The 23,723-nt window shown below is 44.1% G+C and overlaps 3 protein-coding genes across 7 annotated transcripts in view; 1 reads left to right on the top strand and 2 right to left on the bottom strand.

Moving 5' to 3' along the window:
• Window positions 1–450: 450 nt before the first annotated feature.
• Window positions 451–10,056, bottom strand: LOC135391299 (putative nuclease HARBI1). Of its 2 annotated transcripts, none has more exons than XM_064621518.1 (5): window positions 9,958–10,056; window positions 8,116–8,385; window positions 6,811–6,923; window positions 6,205–6,340; window positions 451–1,661 (listed from the first exon to the last, which is right to left on the bottom strand). In XM_064621518.1, the coding sequence occupies exons 1-5, from the start codon at window positions 9,989–9,991 to the stop codon at window positions 1,258–1,260; spliced, it is 957 nt and encodes a 318-aa protein (XP_064477588.1). In that variant the 5' UTR covers window positions 9,992–10,056; the 3' UTR covers window positions 451–1,257. The 2 variants fall into 2 exon arrangements, with proteins under 2 accessions (XP_064477588.1, XP_064477587.1); XM_064621517.1 differs by lacking the exon at window positions 9,958–10,056 and adding an exon at window positions 9,394–9,925.
• A 16-nt stretch (window positions 10,057–10,072) lies between these two features.
• On the top strand, window positions 10,073–23,223 carry LOC135391298 (tRNA pseudouridine(38/39) synthase-like). The gene is made up of 12 exons (XM_064621516.1): window positions 10,073–10,310; window positions 10,417–10,529; window positions 10,603–10,804; window positions 14,197–14,281; window positions 14,732–14,837; window positions 16,506–16,566; window positions 16,673–16,809; window positions 16,880–17,012; window positions 20,661–20,724; window positions 20,848–20,965; window positions 21,387–21,529; window positions 22,434–23,223. The coding sequence occupies exons 1-12, from the start codon at window positions 10,248–10,250 to the stop codon at window positions 22,523–22,525; spliced, it is 1,317 nt and encodes a 438-aa protein (XP_064477586.1). The 5' UTR covers window positions 10,073–10,247; the 3' UTR covers window positions 22,526–23,223.
• The window catches only part of LOC135391297 (uncharacterized), a 198,043-nt gene continuing 196,949 nt past the window's right edge, over window positions 22,630–23,723 (bottom strand). For 3 of the 4 annotated variants that reach the window (XM_064621512.1, XM_064621514.1, XM_064621515.1), the window contains one exon: window positions 22,630–23,671. In XM_064621512.1, the coding sequence (XP_064477582.1) occupies window positions 23,550–23,671 (122 nt within the window). In that variant the 3' untranslated portion in view covers window positions 22,630–23,549. The remainder of the gene's footprint in view (window positions 23,672–23,723) is intronic. The other variant, XM_064621513.1, reaches the window with a different exon arrangement.

Here is a 23,723-nt window from a genome sequence, read left to right as displayed (position 1 = left end):
ACTATCCTTCTGTTGTCGCAAATACGCATATCCTCCCTCCTTCGAAGCTTGTGGTGTTTGTGCAGGGATTTTAGTTCCGGTGGATTAACCTAACATTTGACTATAGCTTTAGCAGGAACATTACTTGATGTGCAGGCTGCATTGTCTTGATGGTATTTAACAACACTTGATGACAGCTGTTCAAGATACCTATAAAAAGTAATAATGAAGTTAAACCTACAGTTACGGAGATTGAAAGCGTAATTGCGTTTTAGGAAAGGTTATTTCAAAGTGAAGTGTGATTCATTATACAGTCACATGTAACACAGCAAGTTGTTCCTGAGCAGTGGCTGGCGTGGCCAGTGGGGGGATTCAGGGATTCAAACCACCTTCCCTGAAATCGTACCTTTGACAGTGCATTTGGGAGAGGGAAACCACGGAGAACACCTCCCCCCCCATGTAAAGTCCCTGTAGGGCTCCTCCCGAAATATATTTCTGGCTTGGCCACTGTTCCTGAATTACATGAAGCTGATTGCATTAAAGCACATTAAAGGAGATAATAGGAAACAACGTAAATGCTTCGTTGAACAACATAGCTCACATGCAGAAAACAGAATATCTACACAGAAAGCACATATAACACTGATTTTAAATGAGTAGCTCAACTGCGCTCGTGGTTGTGCAGACAGTGGGAACCACGAAAAATGTATGAAAACAACGGCAAGAAATTGTTGACTCAACACTAGTGTCCACAAGAACTGTTCAAGCCTTGTTCACTGCCACAAGGAAAAAAAAAAAAAAACTGCTAACAAGGAAAATGGAACACTTGAATGCAGCAGAAAAGCCCCAGCATTTGAAAAGAGAAAGTGCAGCACACAAAAATTCACAACCAATTTTTTAAAAAATAAAGCGTGAAGTAACAGCGTAAAGTCTCTCGAGTACAAGTTGCACACAAAACGTAATGAAATTACAGCTGCATTTGCTGACCTTTAAGGTGTCCAGATATAATAAACCATTATTATAAGGGTAATTAAATACAGTAACCACTACCTGTAACTTGACAGGTCTATACACATGACAACATAGCAACAGGTGGTGCTGTCACTGGTATTCTTTGGAATGCCTCTTGTATGAGGCGCTTCGTAAAAACAACATGCTACATAGTTCAACTTCAAAATATACGCAGTTTGCCCATACGGTCACACTTTGCGTATTATGTACAGATCTCTGCTGTCCTTACGGAGGTGTAGAAAGCAAAATTCCAGCCTGTGAGGTATGTCATTGATTTTGTCTAAAATCTCGTGCAATGAGCTGGCTTCTAACTTCTGCTGCCCTGTTCCTCATGGGCTCGGGATCGTCGTTCTCTTCTTCTGAACTCTCCTCCTCTGTTGCATCATCTTCCGCCTCTTCTCCAGCATTAGCGAAGGGCTCACGTATGTTATATGCCACACACATGTTGTGTACCACGGCGCAGGCATTGATGATACTGCAGCAGCGACCGGGAGCGAAGTGCAATGGACGCCGTCTGTGGAGGCACTGGAATCGGACCTTCAACTCCGTAATGCAGCGCTCAATGCATGCACGGGCCCTGTTGTGTGCATCATTGTAGCTTTGTTCATCTTGCGCTGTGGGTGAGGGGACCGGTGTCATCAGCCAAGGCTGCAGTGGGTAGTCACTGTCACCTGTAAATAGTTGTACAGTTCTATTCTTTCCACTGGTGTAGGCAGAAAAAGAAGAAACATAAACGGTTATATCGGAACTTTACATGGGGAAGAGGAATGTCACCCCTTTCTTTCTTTTCCAAATGCACTACCAAAGGTAAGATTTTTTTGGGGAGGGGGTTGAACCCCCTAAACAACCGCCCAAAACAGACCTTCCTTGCCATGCCAATGATTCATTCTCTTGCAAGTGTATTTAGAAGCCCCATTAAATAAGCACATTATTGTTGACAACGTGCGCTTCTATGTGGTTCAAGGAGACATAGTAATTAGACGTGTTTTCGGGTTTCATCTAAACAGCTGTAAAACAGTGTAAAATCAAACAGGAGATGGTGAGCTGCAGTGGTGAGTGTGGAGTGCTCAGAGTTCTACAGTGCTCACAAGGGCGGCTGAAGTTGCACTTTGACGAGTTCTATTTTCGAGGGTCTGTCGGGTTTGACCCTAAGTGATGATAATACAAACTGGTGGGCCAAAAATGGGTCTCGCCGGGTTTATCCCTAAAACGCAAGGCTCACAGAATAAACCACCAGGTACATCTCGGCACCAGATATAAACAAAGTTATCAATTGTAAATGTTGAAGCTATGCAGCATGACGACATGCATTTTCTTGTGGCGGCGTTCTCAAAAGCGCCGGACCCATTCTGTGTAGCTTCAACAGTAAATGCTCTCGGTTTGCAATGACGTTCTAACATACTCCCTTTACCCAGGAGGACGACATAATGGCAACCATTCTTAGCAAGCATGGTGTGTCCTTCAGGTGAGTTACGACCTTCATAACGTACCAGCCAATGACTGCAGTGATCCATAATCCGGTGGACTCACGGTTTCGAAAATAACATACAGCGATATGTCACACTTATCCAGATGCCTCAGTACTATCATCTTGGAAGCTAGAGGATCATGTTCTAGGGAGGCTGTGCTTGCTGGTTGTGGAGATATTAAAGAGGCGCAAAACAGGTCGATGAACATTCTCCAATTATTATGCTCAACCCAGCTTGCACTGGTACCAGTTCATTTTCCAGTTGCCGCCAGCCCAGCTTGAACTGGTACCTGTTAACTTCCTGGTTGCTACCAGTCCAGCTTGAACTGGTACCACAAAGTGCCTAGTTGCCACCAGCCCAGCTTGAACTGGTACTAGTTTACTTTCCAGTTGCCACCAGTTGGTTCCAGTTGACCACCAGATGGTGCGAACTGGGAACAAGCTGGTACCAGTTGACTTCCCAGCTCACTTTTCCGCCTGGGAATGAAAGAACGTAGCTCACGATATTCAAATATGAAATTATTTTGCGTCTAGCGAGCTTCTTCAACACGAAACAATGCCATTCAAAGAGCATATCCGCGCAAGTCTCTCCTTATCCTTGGAAGCGGGTCACGTCACCATGTTCCAATGTATGGAACACCGAATTCTAGGCTCTGGAAGTGGGGGAGATTTCGCCCTCCTAGCCAATGACAGACCCCACTGAGACAAGCTGCAGCTCGCGAGGGAACCGGTTGCGGGAACATCGCTGTGACCTCACGGAGCAACACATCACTGAAAACATAGTGCGCACGTGAAATAGAATATTGAGGGTTTTTGGTATGGTTTGAACTGGCTGTCTCGGATTTGTCAAGTGGGAATATGTTTAGAACTGACCTCACTTCTCGATATTACAACAAAATTAATGTATACGCATCCCACATTCCAAATTGCTGATGATGCGCAACGTCAAAATGATGTGTCGCTGTTGTCGCCAGGACATCACAGGGTGGGGCATGAGGGCGAAAGGGTGCAGTGAATGTTCAGTCGGTTTCGAGCCATTATTTACTTTTTTGCGACAAAATTTTTTTTTAAACGTTTACCATCGGCAGCGTATCACAATGCATTTAAAAAAAGTGCGGCTCTTATACCTGTTACCTTATACCTTATATATATTTTATACCTGACTTAAGCGGAATGTGTTTATTTGACAGCTATAATATAATAAGCCAGATATAATACACCATTATTATAAGAGTAACTAAATACAGTAACCAGTTTCTGTAACCCCGCAGCCCAATAAGCACGATGCGCTTACTTCTCTTGACGCATCAGGTTATCTTGACAACAGTGATTTCCCCAGAAATTCACTGCTGGGGGGGTGCCGACCTTACAAGGGGGGGGGGATGGGGGGCTATGCTTGGTGAAGATTTCACTTACGAAAGTTTTCTTAGACATAGAAGGAATTGTGGCACAATGGTGACATCTGCACAACTTTCCCATTTTATTTGTACATGTTATTACGTTAGAACACAGTACATTAGAATACAGATTCATTATGAAGGGCATTTTAACATATTGCATAATCGCATGACCGACAAACGAAAAAGACTAGCACCCTGTCTCACGAAGCTCAATGAGTACCTAGCAACCAACGGTGGAAACCTTTGACGAAAAAAAGCAGAACAGCTCACTTGACTGAGTTGGGCGCAAACGGTTCTTGATGATCCACATTGAGTGTGCGTGTCCGCACACATTTTTGCTCGTATATGCGCGCAATATATGCATTGAACAGTTACTTTCAAATGATTTTGGACAAATGCATGGTACGATCATCTGCATGACTGTGGTCATACAGCCCAAGCTTGACAGTACAGGATGTAATTCGCTGCGCCGGACTCACTACATGGTCGAGCTTTGTGGTGTCACCTGAGCAATTTCAGGGGGGGTGTTGCAAAAATCCAGGGAGGGTGTACACCCCTCCTGGGGGGGGTGTAGGGAAATCCCTGCTTGACAACCACACGGTGAGCATAGCCTCCCTAATTATGAATTCATTCCCGATCACGGAGGCGGTAAAAATAGTAATCTGGAACCAGTAAGAGCTTCATCTGGTTCTAAGTGGTACTATCCCAGGTGACAAAGGCCTGCAATCCCAAATTGTTTAATAAACCACTTGTAACTGCAAAAAAGTTTCACCTCGGATAGCTAGTAGTATTAAGCACAACCAGCTTGCAATACAAGACCGGTTGAAATGGTTCCATGCAGGAATAAGACCATCTGAGACTGTTCCATCTGAAAAATGGTCCAGTTGAAATGGAATCTCAGTGTGGAACTGGTACCACTTCATGGTCAGCTCCCATTGATTATAAGTTTACTTAGAGGACAACGCCCACATTCAATGCATACTGCATATTATTACAGTTTGCATTTATTTATTGGAATTAAGCGATTATGTAGTTTTCTTCTTAAAATTGAAGTTGTTAGAAAAAAAATACAGTGGAGAACTCAAGTACCATGCGCCTTTTGGTTAGTGTTAGAAGCTAAATGAGTCGAAGTATGGTGACCTTGTTGAGTCGACAGCAGTGCCAACTTCTCGGTCACCATCACACGTTGTAAATCGTAATCTTCATGATCGTACGGCCATTAATGGTGCAGTTTTCTCTTAAATACTAATTATCGCACAAATCACTGCGCAGTGCAAATGGACAAGGTTCACGAATCTTCGATTGCGAATGAAACTGAAACTTCAATTGTGAAAGTGCCATGTGCCATATTGGACCAAGCTCCATCGGTATCAGAGTTTGTGTTGAATTTGAACTGGGCTGTGGTTGAGCTGCCACAATTGCAGGCCTGGCAGATTCGTGTGTCCTCCTGTCTTTCAACCCTTTAAACTGATGGAGTTAAAAATGCTATGCTAGGTATAGTGAGGGCCTCCTTTCCCCCCCAAGTTATCTATACACCCAAACAGCAGGCTTTTCTGGAGTGGCAGGGAAACCACCCCTATCTCCCCAGAAAGTGGATACGACGGCAAGTAGTCGACTTCCTTACTTTACTGGTACATCTCCCAACGGCATCATTTTGTTATCTTTGCTGCTTGTTTCCCTTCTGCTGCCTCAGTTAGATAATGAAGGAAGGAAAAGGAGATGACTACATATGTGTAGCTCAACGAGAGAGATATTTCACGCTGAAAAGATCGAAGATGTTCTGAAACAGGAAAACAAGCAGCGCATGCTACCTTGTAATACAGTGCCCTTGATGTATTGATTATGGCATAAATACTTTGCCGTTAACCCAGACTCATGTGTTTGTGTCATTCTGGACCCTGCTCCACCCGAAGTCAACCTCAAGTGGAGCAGTGCCCAAGTAGATCCATCAAGGCTGCATCCTGCATCAGCCGCATCCATCAGGGATGGTTGCAGCTGGAAATTGTTCCATGAGCCGGTTGAGGTGGAACTACAGTGACTGTAGGTGGAAGCAGTTGAATTTCTATGTGGTTCCAGAAAGTACTGGTTGCAGCTGGAAATTGTTCCGTAAGCCAGTTAAGGTGAAACCAGTTCAATTTCTGATTGGTTCCAGCCAGGCATTTTCGCTTGGGTAACAAATTTTCCAGTTCACTGAGTTACGAATAAGAGAGACATAACTGTACAAGTCGAGCATAAGTGGACTGTCAGCCAAAACCTTCCAAATACTTGGCTTGTATCATGCAAGGCTGCATCATTGTGCATAGTGATAACGCATGTGATGCTACAGGAGGATACACAGACGCTCACCAACTAACCACTCTCCTTCTTCGAATACTGTGGTAGCTGCTTCACGTAGATTGCAGACTGACCAGATGTAGGCATCGTGGCATGACCCAGGGAACCTCGCATTAAGGAAAAGAATTCGCCTGGCGGCGTCACAAACCTGACAAAAGAAAAAAAAAGTACAGGTTTAGAACTTTACTGTTGAGATGTCCTTCATGGTGATAAACAGGAGGCAAAAAAAAAAAAATATGTGCATGACTACAAAAGGTAGAGAGATGTAGGACAATTGAATGGCCGCCTCAATAACGATGTACCCTCCTCTGTCCCTTTCTCGGGTTCCGTTTTTTCACTATGTACCAGCTGGCCTGTACCCTTGCCCTTTTGCCAAGCTAATTCACATTGCTTTAAGAGAGATCTTTAGAAGTCGGTAAATACGAACACAATTTATGTTTGAAAGTCGGCACTGCTGCATTAGAAGACTGGTGCAGTAAGGTCAAGTTTGAAAAAGTTTTCCTTATTTCCAGTTTTTTTCTTATTTCTCCAAAGTACTTGCATCATTATTGCAGATACCATTCAACTGTGGTCGTCATCGCTTGGGCACAGGCGTACGTAAGCAGAACAGCCACGTACCATCAAGACGTTGAGGGAATGGAAACCTTCGCGGCAATAGTAATTGTAGTCCCTACAGCGTGGATCCGAAAGGCTCGGCTGCATGATTTCTACATGGGTACCATCCATAGCACCTGCAAACATTAACACAGAAACAGTGACCACGTGCGATGCTCACGACTTGCTTCCGTGGTTAAGCATAACTACGTGCGCTCGTTCTTGATTGATTTGCAACAGCACGTATGTTGTTCTAGATTACGTGGAACCGAGCAGGTATTGACCCGCTCGAGCCTTTGTGCCCTAGGAAACTCCCCTTCATTGTTTATGATTGATTGGTAGGAAGACCAACGAATCTAGCGCGCTCCTAAGAATTGGACGGCTTCAGAGGTCTCTTTAGGGCTTGTTCTTAATATTATACGTATTATGTGCATAAAACTATATATGTATAAATCGGAGATGAGGAAGTTACTGCACAAAAGGAACCTGTTACCAGAAAGTTGCAAAAAATGTAACTAAGTTACTAACGCAGTTACAGGCAATGAAAATGAAGTAGAAGATCCTAAGGCACCTTGGAAAACTAATGAGTTGCTTTCAAGTTACTCGTTACCTAATATACACTTTTTAGTTCTTGACCTTTCTATAAGTAATTCATATCTTGATCTCACAAAGGGGTGGTGCAAGACATTTTATAGCAGTTTGGATATACGAAAGCTCTACCAATATTTTATATGACGGAAGAAGCGTGCCTTTATGTACTTCGTTATGGAGGCATTTGTTGATTTTGATCTCGTAATAAGGTTCTTTAACGGCGTACAAAGCAGGCATTGAAAGTTTAGGTTCCATGAGTTTTCCTCTACGCACATTTTGTAAAGCGACACCAAGTTTTAATCTTGCTACACAGTGCCCTCTGTCATTATAAATACACTGATCGTTCCTATGATGAACGTCACCTGAGCTTGTAATGTACGGCCAGAACAGAATTTGTAGCATTCACCACGCAACAACCAAGGAGCGGAGTCAGACGTGCATGTGCTGTCGTCTCGTTAGAGAGGGAACTGATGCAGCAGATCAGAGATGCAGCTTGCCATGTTTGCAGACAAGAATCTAACAAAAGAAACTTGGAACTTACCCCAAGTTACTTTGAAAAAGTTCGCTAAAAAAGGAACAAAGTTCCTCAAGAAGTTACTGGAGTTCCAAAGCAATGAGTTAAGTTACCGAAGAAAGTAGCTCAGCCACAGTAATGAGTCGTAACGAGTTACTCCTCAACACCGATATAAATAAATACAGCTTTTTACAGTAAGTACATATAAATGAGAGATTGCATACCAACACAGCCTGGAAAACCGGCCAGCTCATGAAAACCACTCTTGACTTGCAGCTTCTGCTCAGCTGTTGTAGGAAAGCGCAGGTATTTTGGCGCGAGGTTCTTCAGGATAGCTTGGGTAACCTCATGGATTGCCTCGGATACCGCGTGCCTACTGCAAGCGATTGTATCTTCCCTCGCAATGTTCCAGAGGGTGGCTCCAGTGGCATAGAAGCGGAGGGCTATGAGGACTCTCCGCTCCACGCTCAGGGTTGTTTGACGAGACTGTTGTGCTGAAATGCATTATTTATAAAAGGGAAATCGTTAGGCGTTAGGAAACTGAGGGGTGCCAGAAATCCCTCGCCACATAGGGGGGTCGGGCTGAAGTTTGAAGGATTGGCACATCAGGAAGACTGTACACATGCACACACAGCAAAACAAAGGAAAAGGAGATGCAGTAAAACGATGCTTGCTGCACGCAACACAGAATTACCTTAATGCTAAAATAGCTTCACCCAATAGGGGGGTCGCCGCCTCTCACGCTTTACTATGTCCCGCCTTAATTGCAACATTCGGTTAGTTATGCAATGAATGACGTTTCTCGTTTGATTATCAGAAAAAGAAAATAGGCCATTTGCAAAAGTTCCAGGGAGCGCACGCCCTGGGTGCGCATGCCGGGAAATGCTGTGCAAAGCGACAGCGACGGTGTATACACCAGTACGACGACAACGACGACGATCGGAGACGATAGCAAATCGCTGTCGTTTCGCGCAGCATTTCCTGGCACGCCCTGCCAGGGCGCGCACTGCTCCCTGGAACTTTTTCAAATGGCCTATTAGTTTTGGACTATGTTTTGTTCAGTAATGTCCCCAGAAACTGACCCCTGGTGGGTTGGGGGAGGGGTATATGAATATGGACACATGTTTGTGGGTATGTGCATTGGTAGCTGAGCTGTATTGGACAATCTAAGAAATTTCAGGGGGTGTTGCAAAAAACAAAAAAACAAAATGGGAGGGCAGGAAAATCTGAGGGTCAGAGGGGTTGTTGTGATGGTGCCACCGAATAATGCTCATGTGAAGCTGTGGGAATTTTCCAGACTTAAAGAAATATTACCTCCAGCAATCAAAATTCGTTCAAATGAATGCGAATCCTGTAAAGATATACGTTATACACGAGAATACCAGACGTCATGTCCGATCTCCATGCACAAAAACTTGTGTGCGTGGGGGGGTGGGGGACCTGCAGCTTCAGCTCATGGGGGGTGATTCATTCGCGTTTCGACCAGAATACGAGATGCTTACATCGCCGCAGGTCTGCCCGAACAGCCTCGCACACCTCCCTGGCAGCTTCCTTAGACAAGCGGAAGGCAGCAACAAACTCTTGTTCCGACAGTGTCGAAAAAGCATCCCTATTTCTACGGAAGGTGCGCACCGGCTCGCCCTCAGCAACACCTTCTTCAAGCAAAATAAGATACAGGTCCGCCATTTTCAACGCGGAAGCTGGAAGAGTACTACGCAATCCTCGTGTTGGGTGTTGCTAGGTGACGTCGCTGGAGAAGGCGGAGCAAACGCGAACTTGCGCAATGCTACGAAGTGCCGAGGAACGCGTCCGTGATCCCGGGCTACGCAGCTTGGAACGGGTTCCACACAGCTTGCTGTGGCGTTCCAAAGGTGACGAACGCTTTGTGAGTGCTTGAGGAGAGGCGTCGGGCGGAGAAACATACCCCATTCGCCTTGTATACACAAGACGTCTGTACCAGAAGATTGGGGAGGGAAGTAATGGAAATGGTCGTGCAAAATATTGATGCAAAACGCACATTGTAAAGAAAAAAAAAAGAACTACAGAAATGCAGGAAATGTACGCACCACATTGTGAGCACGTGAAGGGAATAAAGAGCATTCGCAGTAAGAAGGAAAAAAAAAAAAAAAAGCAGATTGGCACACTAGAAGTGTGCTGTGTCGAAATTCCTGGCCACGTTGGGAAGTCGCAGTGTCGCAGCGTCGCAGCCACTGCAATCCGATTTCCAGCCGTTTCACGTTCCAGCATGGTAATTTTTTGTAGTCGTGCTCACGCTTCTTTGCGGCTCTTCTTTATTTGAGTCGGTGAGTTTAAACGTCAAAGGTATATAAAGAGGTATAGTGCAACCGGTGCGAAAATGGAGAGCGGCAAGGTTACTTACAAGAGAAAGTGTGCCGAAACAGATGATCTGAGCAGAGAGGTACGGGGTGGCAGACGGATGTCAATAGATGTTCGGCATTGTTTATAACCTGTATTACGATCTTGCACACAGGAAGCCTTTTGCAATTCATATATTCTTATTGCAGGAACTTGTTCAACGCGTAAAGCAGCTAGAGGCTCACGTTAAGCAACTACAAAACGTCATTTCAAAAGAGCCAACATCGTTTGTAAGGAAGCAAAAGCAGTTTGATTTTAAACGGTACGTTCCATTATCACGTGTAGTCTTACTCCCTTCAATGCTGCGATTTAAAAATTTTCTTCTATGCTTGCAGATTCAAAAGGCGACACGTACTTTTGAAATTCCTCTACTTGGGATGGCTCTACGACGGATACGTAGTTCAAGAAGACACGGCAAATACCGTTGAGGCTGTGTTATTCGAGGCATTGCTTCGAACTAAGCTGGTGGAATGTCGTGAAACGTCCAACTATCACCGTTGCGGCAGAACCGACAAGGGTGTTTCGGCATTTAGTCAGGTGAGCAGATATGTACCTAACCAAGTATTCAAGCAAGTGACATACCCCAGAACACCCCAGTGGAAGATGGGCAAAACGTCATATCTTTCTGCTGCCACGTCAGCGCTCAACATCGTGTCTTTTCATGCTAACCATGTGCAGTATCTTGCGGCTCAGCTACACAATATTACATAGCAGACTACAGGCCTGATGATGTTGTCTCCTATGTGCATAGTGCGCCATTTCCGATATTCCCAACGCCATGTGAATGCTCGACCTATGACGTGGCAGAACTTCCACCCTATGAGCATTTTGTTGCTTTTCTTCCACTAGAATACTTCTTGGGAAAAGATGTCGCCCTTGTGAATACCAGTATGAGTCACAACTTTTGCAAGTACAGCCAAAATCGTAATTGGGTGCAACGCAGAAGCTGTGGCATTTGACGCAATAGACGACTATAGAAAATCCCAGTGTGCTTAGCGCCGCTTTGAACTGTAGGAACTCGTGTTATCGGAAAGAAGGATGTTTCCAAACTGATTCATTTTCTCCTCTCCCGGCCCATTGTCCACGACGTGTCAAGGTCAGCAGAAATGAAACGATACAGGGATGGTCTTGTACCCCCTGCCCCATATGGGGTACCCTGTACCCCATAAAGTGTACCATTCGATTACCCTTTGTTGAAAATAGAATACAGCAAATTTACCCGATAAAGCACGACGCGGTTATTAAATAACCGAATTAAATAGATAAAAGATTGCAGTGCGTGCCGCGATCTGTGTTAGCAACAATAAGAGTGGCTACGTGACCCTGCGGGAAACTCCGTGATAGGGTACAAAAATCGTCTGCTTTTACACGTGCTAGTGCACCGGCATGAGCAGACGACTTTCAGAAGTGACTGGGGACTGTGGCAACTCTAGTGCATTTTCTTTCGATTCTCATGCAAAAAATGCACGTTCTAAGAAGTGGCACACTTGGTGGTTTAGAACAACTGTGTTAATCCTCAGAGACAAGTTAAAAGTCGTGGGACAACCCCACTCACAATCACAAACCTGAAGTTGCTGGCCAAAAATATGTTACGTGCGCTTCTATTACACTCCCCGGTCCACACTGATCATGTTTTGAAATGTAGTGTTGCTGACGACGTACATGGAGAAGGAGTGCGTGTTCATTTAAAAACCGCATTAAATACTCGCGGAAAGAAAACATGTGACTTAGCTTCCACGTATCCGATTATGCGCCACACTATTGGAGACCCCACAGTCAACGCACGGGCTACATTCTCCGCTCGCGGAGATATATGTCTGAGGGCGTTTATGTTTATTCGCTCGGAGCAGAAGCCGAGCTGAGCGGAAGTGCGTCACCGAACTGGAAATCGAGCGGTCGGGGGGTAAAGCGAGGAGAAAATAAAATTCCATACGCGACCGAGCAGGAATTATTTTGCGCTTGCGCAGTATCTATATTGCTGTGTTGTCTGCTTCCCGTTGGTGCTCGTCGTAGGGCACTCCTTAGCGTCGGACTGCATGCATCCCACAGATAGACACACAGATTCTCGCTCTCGCTCTCGCACTTAACCATAATATCTCTAGCCATTCTACTCACACGCCCCAAATTGTGTTCACACTCCCCATCATTCATCCGTCCGCTGTCTCTTCCCATACATGTTAATGGTTCGAAGGTTTTGCTTCTGTCACTTTTTCTGATTTTGTGTTCCTTCTTTTTTTCTTTTTGTCCATCATTTCATGTTTTGTTCCATGTTGTACGTAGTGTGCGGAAGATGACGACGACGACCGATTTGCTTGCTATCCACGCGAGACTACTCGTGCTATATCGTTAGTCCATCACGACGCTGTGCTACAGACCCTGCATCAAAGCCTGTGTCACATAAAGTTTCTCGACGTGTGTCATTCCCAGTGACATTTTTAAGCACTGATTCCCCAACCTGGTTCGTGTGGTATGGCGGTCTAGACTGTCTGGATGAACGCCATCTCAAAATTTTAAAATAGACGCCATCTTTCAGCTCAGGAATTGTGGGAAGGATTTGCGAGCTCGCCCTCCAAGATCCGAGCGAAGCGAGCTGCCTCAGAAGTGACTCTGAGTGAATATCCAAACATAGAGCGGGCGGACCTGAGCCAATTCTCATACGCCTTCGAGCCAGCTCTGTGACGACATATCCGCTCCGAATGCCTCCGGGCGATTAAGCATAAATGCCCCGAGTGTCCCCATTTCAAGAGCAAAGGGGATGACTCAACCCAAGGACCTTCTGCGGGTTCCAATTGCCATGACAACAGCGATGTATCCGCAGGCCGACATCATGCGTAATGTTGCAAGCGAGTGTAGCGCCGGTTTTGTCATCTACTATTACGGCACGTTTCGACAAATTCCTCGAAGGCGATTTGGTTATTCTGAATGAAACTTTGACGGTGTATGTGTACAGTGCTCGTGAAGATAGTTTTGGCTAAGTTTCGGAATCGCCCGGGCTGTACAAGGCCATCCCTTTAAGAACCATTCTCCCATCCCCCATGACAGTAAGCGCCCAGGATGCAACACGTGCGCAAGGAGCAGTGGGAACAGAGGATAGTGACAAAACCGTACAACTAGACAAGTCTTCCACGGCGTCACACTGTTTACAATTTCATGTCAGCACTTCGGGTAACACAGTAACACGAAAGCTACAATCCAGGGTTCGAGGTAACTCGTTACTGTAACTAAGTTCCTTTTTTTTGGTAACTTGTAACATAACTCGGTACTTTTGCGCCGTGGTAACTTTCAGAGGAACTCGTTCCTATTTCAGGTAACTTTGCCAAAGTAACTTAAGTTCCAAGTTAAATTTAACTCTCTTTTCACTCGCGTCCACATATTTTCTTGCTTTCTCTCCGGTTCCTTCATGGCATTTTTTGCTATAAAACGTGATATTCAATCAATGACAGTATTTTATTCAGGAAGTAAGAACCGCTGCCATTGAAATGAAGCTGAACCATTGTGCGCCCACAGGAGTAAGGTGCAAAGCGTTCGAATAGACCTCTACTAGAGAAACATCATCATGACATTGGTAGATAGACTGAAACCGAAACAAACACCCAGGCTAGGCATGTTGCCGTTGGGCTGGGCCGAGGTGGGTAAATCAATGCCGGGCCGGGCCGGGCCTGGACAGGCTTTCTTCATCAGCCTGCTATAGTAGACAATTGGAAATGAGAAATTGAAAGGCAGAAGCAGCCAGCAGTTGTGCACCCCATACCACAAAATGGGCCAAATGATGCGCATAGTATTCTAGTTCCAATGGTTGCACTGTATGGTCATGGTACTGTGTAGTACTTCCACTTATTTATTTGAAGATACTGTTGAACCTAGTGTCAGTACCTATATTGCAGGTACAGTGCAATGCAATACTCTAATGTGGCTGATCTTTTTATCAGACGATTTCAATTGACTTGCGGACGAACCTGACTGATGGCCTAGGGGTAATCACACCAGATAACTACACTCCAGATGCAAAATCAGGTAAATAATTTTACAAGTTTTATGAAATGTGTGACCAGGAAAGTATTGCTGCAGTGAGAGGCAGTATTTCCTTGAGTTTGCTGACAAGGCGGAGTCGCAGAGTTACGTTGGCAGAAAATGATGAGGCTGAGGCCAGCAATGCAACTATATTATTTGACAAGCATCAGTGAAAGGAGGATATGGTGTGCATGAGCTTGATTGATTGATTGATTGATTTAAAGAAAAATATAATGGAGATTTTGGATCAATTTGAAAAAGGATCATGCAGTATGGTTCTGTGAGATCTCTCAAAGAATATACAATGTAGAAGGTTGCATTGAGATCAGCATAGGGCACATGCATCTGCCAATTTGCGTTCTCTTCCTGCAGTTGTTTGATGTTTGCCTACCACATATATTCTTCTTTGCCGTTGCAGCAACAATTTCGCATTCCTCTTCTTCAAACTTCCAGAGAATCGAACGAAGGAGATTGAATACGTCAGGATCCTCAATGGGGTTCTACCTCCAGAAATCAGAGTACTGGCGTGGGCACCCGTTGACCCTACCTTTAGTTCTCGGTGAGTAGTCGCCATGTTCTACCACACCACTGGCTCTGTAGTTAAAGTGATAGTCGCCTCTGGAGACATGTGCATGAAACAAGTACCACAGCGTTTGACATTGTTCGAGTGTCTCTTTGGTCAGTTTTATCTCCTGGAAGGTTGCATAGGTATGAAGTGAGCAAGTTTTACAGCTTAGCATTACCACTGCAGCTGGGCAAGCCCCTGCATACTTTTGTGTGCAAATCAGAAAACAGCTTGCAGTTGGGTTGCTCCTGAGACGACCGTTTCCGAGCTCGTCTGCTCAGCGCCTTCCAGGCGTCGGACTCCCGGGCGGGTCGCATTTGCCACGTGCGTGCCATCACTAGGCAACCCGCACGTCGGTTGTATGTGAAAGTTGTACGTGAAATGGTGTGTAAACGACTCCTTACTTATGCCGTTGCTCAGCAGTTCTCTTGAGGTGCTATACAGGGTGTTTTTTTTATTCGTTATAGAATTCTTACAAAAAAGCAGCAGAACAAAATAGATGTGGTCTTTGCAGTTGAGTTATAAGGCCAGGCGAACATTCTCTCGAAGAAAGCATGTAACCACAAGATCACTAATTACCTAAAATTAATTAATGAACTCTTTAATTAGGGGATTTTGCACGAAAGCAAGTTAACAGAACGAGAGATATTCCTCGTTGAAAGCCATTTTGTTTTTTTAAAAGTTCTTAAACGTGCACATGTGTTGAAATATCCATCACTAAGTTTCGCTATGCAAATGAGCCGAAACAAGAACTACGCACTTTTTGAGCACAGAGAGAGTGTGACAGGCAATCCACGTGAGAGGGCAACGTGCTTTGGAGCGATTCAGCTGATTGGTGTAGGAGCTAAATCTATTGGCGAGACAGACAGCTCTCCGACCCAGATAAGGCGAAGGTCGCCTCGCTTCTGTGCTCGAAAAGTGTGCGGTTGTTGTTTCCGTTAATTTGCATAGCGAAATTCAGCGATTGATATTTCAACACACGTGCGCGTTTAAGGGTTTTCTAAACGTGGAATGGCTTTCAACAAGGAATATCTCCTGTTTTGCTATCTCGCTTTTGCGCAAAATCCCCTAATTAAAGATTTAATTACTGAATTTTAGGTAATTAGTGAACCTGTAGTTACATAGAGAGGATGTTTGCCTGGCCTTATAACTCAACTGCAAAAACCGCATCTATCTTGCTCTGCTAATTGTTTTTATAAAAATTCTATAGTGAATAAAAAAAACACCCTGTATGATAGTAGCAGAAGACCTCCGTTACTTGTAGTACCATACAGGAAAAACATGTAGGCTCTCGTTTTGGACTTACGTGTCCCTTCGCATCTTCTTGCGTATTCATTGCATCATTCTTGCATCTCGCAGCTATATTTGAGGCAGGACGCATTCAACAGCCTCGTGTGAACAACACTGCCTCCATTCTCGACTGACATCACCGTGCCATAATTTACACACCACAGTAGTTTTGAGAATGCCTCCATTGCGACTTGCTCCATATTTTATCTTTCATCTTATCACAATTTTATTGTCATGTAATCCATAACATTGCTAGTCAGGTGTTCAGATGGGCACCTTGCACGTAAAGCTGCATTCAGTTGAATTGTATGATAGTGCACTGTGTAGGGAACAGAACTTCAAGCATTAACGGGTGCTGTCGTACCTTTGCAGTTTTGATTGCAAGCGACGGATGTACCGCTACTTCTTTCCCCAAGGGAACCTGGACCTGGAGGTGAACACATTTCCGGATCTTCTGCAGCATGACCTTTGTATATATTGACACATTTGTAGTGTTCTCATTAAGATGGCATTTAGCTAATGTCGTGGGAATGTTTCAGCGCATGAAGCAAGGTGCAGCACTTCTTGTCGGTGAACATGACTTTCGGAACCTGTGCAAAATGGATGTAGGCAATGGAGTGACCAACTTTGTTAGAGTAATTCTAAGCACGAGACTTTACAAGGTCACCAAGCACGAGTGAGACTGCTTTTGCATACAGTTTTCGTTTACGTTAGTGCAAGGTCACAGTGTAACTTCTATGTTTCAGAAACTCGGATGAATGCAATGTAGGATATACCATGTGGTATTTGGAAATTGTTGGACAGGCGTTCTTGTGGCATCAAATCCGTTGTATTGTTGCCGTTTTGTTCCTCATCGGACGGCGGCTGGAAGAGCCTGAGGTCAGTTTACACCAGACATTAACGCTGTCCTCAATAGTTCTGTAATGTAGTTTTAGACATAGAGTTCCTCAAATTTGATAGTGCCACGCTCACCACATGTTTCTGCATGATGTTCATGGGCACCAGAAAAATAACTACTGTAAAGTTCTCAGCGTCCCTGACGCCTTAATTTTAATGGACTTTGGGAAGTGCACTTCACAAAAATTATATCAAGGGCATACAGAAGTTTTGCCCAGGCATTGACGTTTCAAAAACCATGCTGCAACTACAAACTATTTTCATTGTTATGACTTATGTTGACAGCTGGTTGTGCAAGTTACTGGTAAGCATTTGTACTTCTTTACAGCACAAGCATGCACAATGCCACTCTTACCAAATGCGATAGAGCTTATGACAACACAGGCCATTTCTGCCACAAATTCTAGCACCCAGTACTTGCAGAATTTACCTATTGGCCATGAATGTCCCTAATTAGCATAAAAATTGGGCCCTGAAATAAAGGTGTTTTATAGTATAGTAGTATAGTGTTTTATAGTTTATAGTAGGTGCTTTATAGTATAAGGTGTTTTATAATACCTCAAACAATGGAGCTGCGTGGTGCTAGGTTCCTTGAAGTCTTGCTGACAAAAGATGGGTTCCACTGATTGGCGTACGGTAGGAAATTTGTAATTGTAGGTTATGTAATGTAATAACTACATGTAATAACTACATGTACTAATGTAATGTAATGCACTACACGCGTGCCATAGCCAGAAACAAAATGCAGCACATGGGCAACAAAGACGCACAAACATGCTGACAGACGCATGATGATTTGAAAGACAGTCCACTTTGTGCGCACTTGGGTTTGGCCTGGCTTTGGGCTTTGCTTGTTTCGGTCCTCTCAGCCTTGGCTAGATGCTAGACTTGTCTAGGCTTGGCTGTGCTCCAGTTGTTGGCGAGGGAGACACAAGCAAGGAACGCAACCCGCAACCACGTGCTCTACGTGCGCGCGCCCCTTTCCCTGCAACTTTCCTTCTCTCCAAGAGAAGTTGAAAGCATGTGATGCGATGCGATGACAAGATCGAAAGTGCGTTTGGCGAGTCGATCGTAGCAAGACAATGGACCCAAGCGTGCAGAACCCAAGTGAGTACGCAGATGAAGACAAAGGAGTTCGCAAGAGAGCAAACCGAAGCGCTGTGTGGGAATACTTTCAACGAAGTTTGGCCGTTTCTGCTTCGTGTAACAAGTGTTCTGCACCCATCCAAACACCCACTGGGACTACCAGCAGTCTTGTTAACCATCTCAAGCGACACGTGTTGCTGTACAAAGAGTTCCAGAAGCGGACTGAAGCCAAGAAAACTGAACAGCAAAGAGTTGACTCTTTTCTGAGAAACAAACAACTACCACGGTGTCGGAAAGACACATTGGACATGAAAATCGCGCGCATGATCGCCTTGGACTTCCAACCATACAGCATCGTCCAAGATCGCGGGTTCCAAGAGTTGTTAGCTGAGGCAGTGCCTCATTATGAGCCTCCTTCGCGAACAACGCTTTCGCGGACACTGATTCCAAGGCTGTACCATGAGACAAGGAGTAAGGTTCAAGCAGAACTGGATGCTGCTCTTGGAGATTGAGTTGAGTCGATGTCGTTTACTTCCGACATGTGGACGTCGCAGGCCAACGATAGCTACATAAGCCTCACATGTCATTTCACAGACGCGAACTTCACTGTTAAGAGGTACAGCCTCGACACATCGCTGTTCTCGGGACGCCATATAGCCGCGCAATTAGCAGAGGTCCTCGACAACTTGGTGCAGAGCTGGAATATACCATTCGACGAATTCCCCGTGTACATCGTGACAGATAACGCTCGAAACTTCAGGGCAGCCGCACGGGAGCTACTGTGGATCGAGACCATGCTTCGCTCACTCACTTCAACTGGCTATTCAGACAGCAAAAGAGCAAACTCCGGTGCTTGGAACCCTCCTCCGCAAAGCTCGAGCCATTTGGGCCATTATAAACATAGCCCGCAGGCTCAAGAGCGCCTGGATAACTACCAGAAGAAAACTGGGAACACACCACTGCATCTAATCCAAGATGTTGAAACCAGATGGAACAGCGAATACAACATGCTGAGTAGGCTTTTGGAACTCAGGGAGCCTGTGACAGTGGATATGGCTAACAGTGAGTGCCTAGTGGACTGCTTTACTGGAGCTGAGTGGCGAGTAGCTGCGGACTACGTCCAGGTCCTAAAACCTCTTGCTGACGCCACAACTGAGGCAGAAGGTGAGAAGAACCCAACACTGTCTTGTAAGGTCCCTACCTTCTACTGCATCATACAATCTCTGAGAACAACCTGCAGCACTAAAATGACTGCCTAAGGCTGCGCTTTTGCTGCCAATGTTGAGAAGGGCCTAAGAACTCGCGTTCCAGACTACGACATGGACAGGGATGCGTGTGTGGCCATGCTTTGTGACCCAAGATATAAATCGGTGGTGTTCCATGAGGACTCTGCTCGAGAGGAGTGGCTCAAGTCAGTTGTCTCGGAGGAAATGAGCCAACATGTTGCCACAAATATGGAACTTGAGGTCGAACGCACGGAAACTGCAGCAACATGCTCTTTGTGTTCAGCCTTCGACAGGGTGGTTGAAACACGACACAACAAGTTTGACCCATCCAGCGAATTTCATTTATACAGCACTGAAGGTGCTATAACTAGAGGCAGCGACCCGTGCAAGTGGTGGACTGAGGTAGGCCAGCACAAATTTCCCATTCTAGGGAAACTAGCACGCAAGTATCTTGGTATACCTGCCACCTCGGCCTCAAGTGAGAGAGCATTCTCTGTGGCAGGAAATGTTGCAACGCCACGAAGAGCATCTTTGCTCCCTAATCACATTCAACAGCTCACATTCCTTCACGATAACGTGGCTTGTGATTGTGAACAGTCTCTATTGCAACCTGCTGCGAGCTGGGCAGAATTCCAGTGTTTGTGCTGATATTTGCTAATTATGAACATTAAATATTAAATAAACAAAAGGTGCATGTAAATCACTTCTGTACATTCCTATTCAGAAGTATTCGGAATTTATTCGAAAATATTCGAATTCCTAATCTCACTGCTCGTATTCGATTCGTAATAGATTTCAACTATTCGGAAACTATTCGCAATCCAAATTTTGATGCTCGCACAGCCCTACTTTATACTGCTTAAAACGATGAACGGAGTGGAGGAGGAGACAGGGTCAGTAACTTTTTTTACTTTAAGCACTAGTACCTTTTCTCCTTTTTTATGTTTTAGCAAAGCATTCCTCTATTATAACATTATTATGGGAAGTCTCTTATGCTGTGCAACAGCATCTCTTGTGTATTTTAGCTGCTGAACAAAAGTATCTGAGCTTATACTATTTGTTCTGATTTTTTGTCATGCTGGTGTGATGCTGTGTGATCCCTGATGTAAAATTGTTAGTTGCTCTTTTACATTGGAAAGGCTAAAAAAAGCTTTGTATGCTTTTACCCTTTGCACACCTCCGGTCTTCTCTGAACTAAGCACAATTAGTCCCATCTTTACCAGCAGATCGAGCCACTATACAGCCATCCAAGCACGCAATCGTGCGTTCTTCCAAGCACTGAGCCAGCCGTACTTAACCTTGTCATTGTTTCTGCTAGATCATTTCTGATCTTCTGGATATTGAGAAGAACCCTAGGAAACCTCAGTACAGCATGGCTTCAGGTAAAGGCACCCGTAACCCATGACAGTCTGCATGAATTCTGGTCTCTGTGTAAATGACTTGCTGGGGCTGTTACACTTTGTCAACATCGCTGCTCATATGGTCAATGGGCTATTTTTTTACAGAGATCCCACTTGTTTTATATGATTGCCAGTTCGAAGGCATTGACTGGGAATACAGTGTAGAGGAACTGACTATGGTAACAAAGCAACTTCAGAGGATGTGGACACAGATGCAAGTGAAGTAAGCTAAGCCACATACAAGTACAGCTCGAAAAGTTCTTGGCATCATAGGGAAACAGTGATTAGATCATTACTTTGTTAGTGTTTTCCAAGTCACTTACCTCAACGTAAAGCAGTCGGAAATGAGACGGAAACGGTGGACGAAGTGTAGGTTAAACAATCTCTTCAAGGAAATACCCGTCTCTACATATGTACCCTACTAAAATATGGTGGAATGTATTGTGCATACACTTATCTAATACCTGTATCATTTATTGTTATATGCAATGAATCAGAAATTAGCTGGAAAAATTTCTTTGTCAATTTCTGCGGCAGCTCGTTGAAATCTTCTTTTCCCTATTTCTCCAAAGTGCAAATTTTCACTTCCATCATTATTGCAGAGAGCCATTCAGTAACTACGCTGATTCCCTAACTCGTTGCAGGAGTGAAATTTTACATAGCATGCTGTTGGACATCACTACAGTTCCATGCATGTCCGAAACCCGTGTTACTTCGCAAGCCGACACATTACAACCGGGTACCATGCCTCGAGTGTACAAACCGCTTCTGGAAAGGCCTCTTTGTGGTACGTACAGACAAAACATGATCTTATGCTGTTGGGGCCGTGGGACTTCCAGACATATTTTTATGTATATCCATGGGACATTTCCCAGCTTGTACAGCTGGACCTCTGCAACATCTTCCAGCTGATAGACTTAGTGGTTAATGTATTTTGTTCCATTTGGGTACTGTGAAAAAAAAAAAAACAGAGAATTTCCATAGATGCAGTGGTGTTTATACCTAATGGAACACTCGTGTAATGTATCTTGTCATTCTGTACTCAATGAATCCTTTACCATTGACAATGTTATCATTACATTATCATGACATTAGCGAGCATTGTTCCAATGTAAGGTTGAGGAAGAAAATGTAGATAATGCACAGATATTAACTCATGACATCATTTGATCTCTTGTAGACACATGTGAACACTCATACTCTCCCTAATGTTAGCATGTACTAGTAAGAGTACCTGCATGTGCATTACTATAAGGAGAGGAGACATGACAGAAAAGGTTTTCCAGTGTCTCTGTGATCAGTAAAGTTCATGCTTCTTGTTAAGACACTACTCTGGTTGAATGTTTTGGGTGAAACGTTGTCCTGGATGACGAAATGTTTCCTAGAATCTCGTGCAGAATGTGTAATGTTGAGCACACCCTAAACGAGCTTGATTTCATTAAGTTTTAAACTCATTTATATCCAGCATCTTGATATGCGAAAATGTTAGACCTACGCTTGCTGTATTTATCTGGGACATTGTTTTTGCAATGGTAATACATATACAACTTAAAACTATGTAAACATATTCAGACATTTTTCACAAATTGAGTTTGATAAAATTTTACTGGCATGCACACTTTTGGTACTTTTTGAAAATGTACGGCTGCACTTATGATCAATAAAGGGGACCATAATGATTGATGTTTCAGAGAGCCTAGAAGAAAGGATTGAACACTTCGCCAAGCGACAGCGACCCAGCGGCTGCTGCGAGAACTTGGAGGCTGAACCCTGTGATGATTGATGTGCCTCACATGAACTGAAGGAACTGAGTTCATCATTCACATTTTTAGTTTATAACTCACGTGAAAGGTGTAAACGTGATTCACGAGGAAAATGTGATGCATTCTCACTGCATGTTTTTATTACACTTTCTCATTAACACATTTTTCCTGTTCATACCTTTTCATCTAACATCAACAAAACATCAACATCATGCACTCCATCTCACTGTAATATATCCATTCCATGTTGGAGTGGTTGACGCAAAGATATGTCATCTTCTACAACAGATGTTGATGTATATCATGTGTGAGTGTGGGCTACGGAGTTTGCTGCACATTTAAATCGGGGGCAGGACGGTAAAATCGAGATAGAAAAATACTGCTTAGCAGAAATACTGGCCATAAATTCTAGTGCAGGGCAACGAAAAGAGCACAGATATTATGTACATATTGATGATACTTATCGTGATTTTTCTCATGACATTGTTTACAACCTTATAGGTGTAGTTGTAGTAATCATATTACAAGCGATGTGAAGTTGCGGGCCTTTCAATGTTGGAGCTACCACCGTCAGCAACAGTACAGAGCTATAGATGATACAGGGCATGTTCATGTTGTCCTGTGTTTTCATATGCAGCCGCATATTTATTGCAGTAGCTGTTTTCTTCAGTTTCCGTTTGACCGTCTGTTGAAATAACAGTAAACAGCCACAACATTACCTCGGGGCCTTTTGATTTTATCTTATGTATTATATTTTCATTTTAAATGGTACTAGCAAATAACAGGGAAGCAGTAACTGTGTGCCAGGGATATATAATATGGGTTCATTAGAGAGAGATTTTCAAGAAAATAATTCGATATATTTTCATGATTTTTTTTTTTTCAGCATCAGAAGGCGAAACTTTGCAAACGTAACTGCTTTTACTACTGTACAATCAAAGATTTCACAACACTTTTGTTTCAGAATTGGGGTGTCAGTCGTATTTCTCTTGCTTTTTATAGATATCTTGTATTTCATGTTGGGCACAACCAAAAAATGCACCTCTATGGGAAAGGTGTCTGATGTCGATCTTCGAGACCAGAGTACTTGAGGTTGCACAGTCTTTCGAAGTCCGCGGCTTCCTTCTCAAGGCTCTCGATGAGGGCTCGCGTTGATGTTTTCTCAACTGGAAGATAGAAGACGTTGATGTGTTTTGTGGCGTTCAATAAGAATGGGCT

Source organism: Ornithodoros turicata, chromosome 4 (genome assembly GCF_037126465.1).
Source record: "Ornithodoros turicata isolate Travis chromosome 4, ASM3712646v1, whole genome shotgun sequence".
Classification (NCBI taxonomy): Eukaryota; Metazoa; Arthropoda; class Arachnida; order Ixodida; family Argasidae; genus Ornithodoros; species Ornithodoros turicata.
This window is presented reverse-complemented; position numbering and strand designations above follow the sequence as displayed.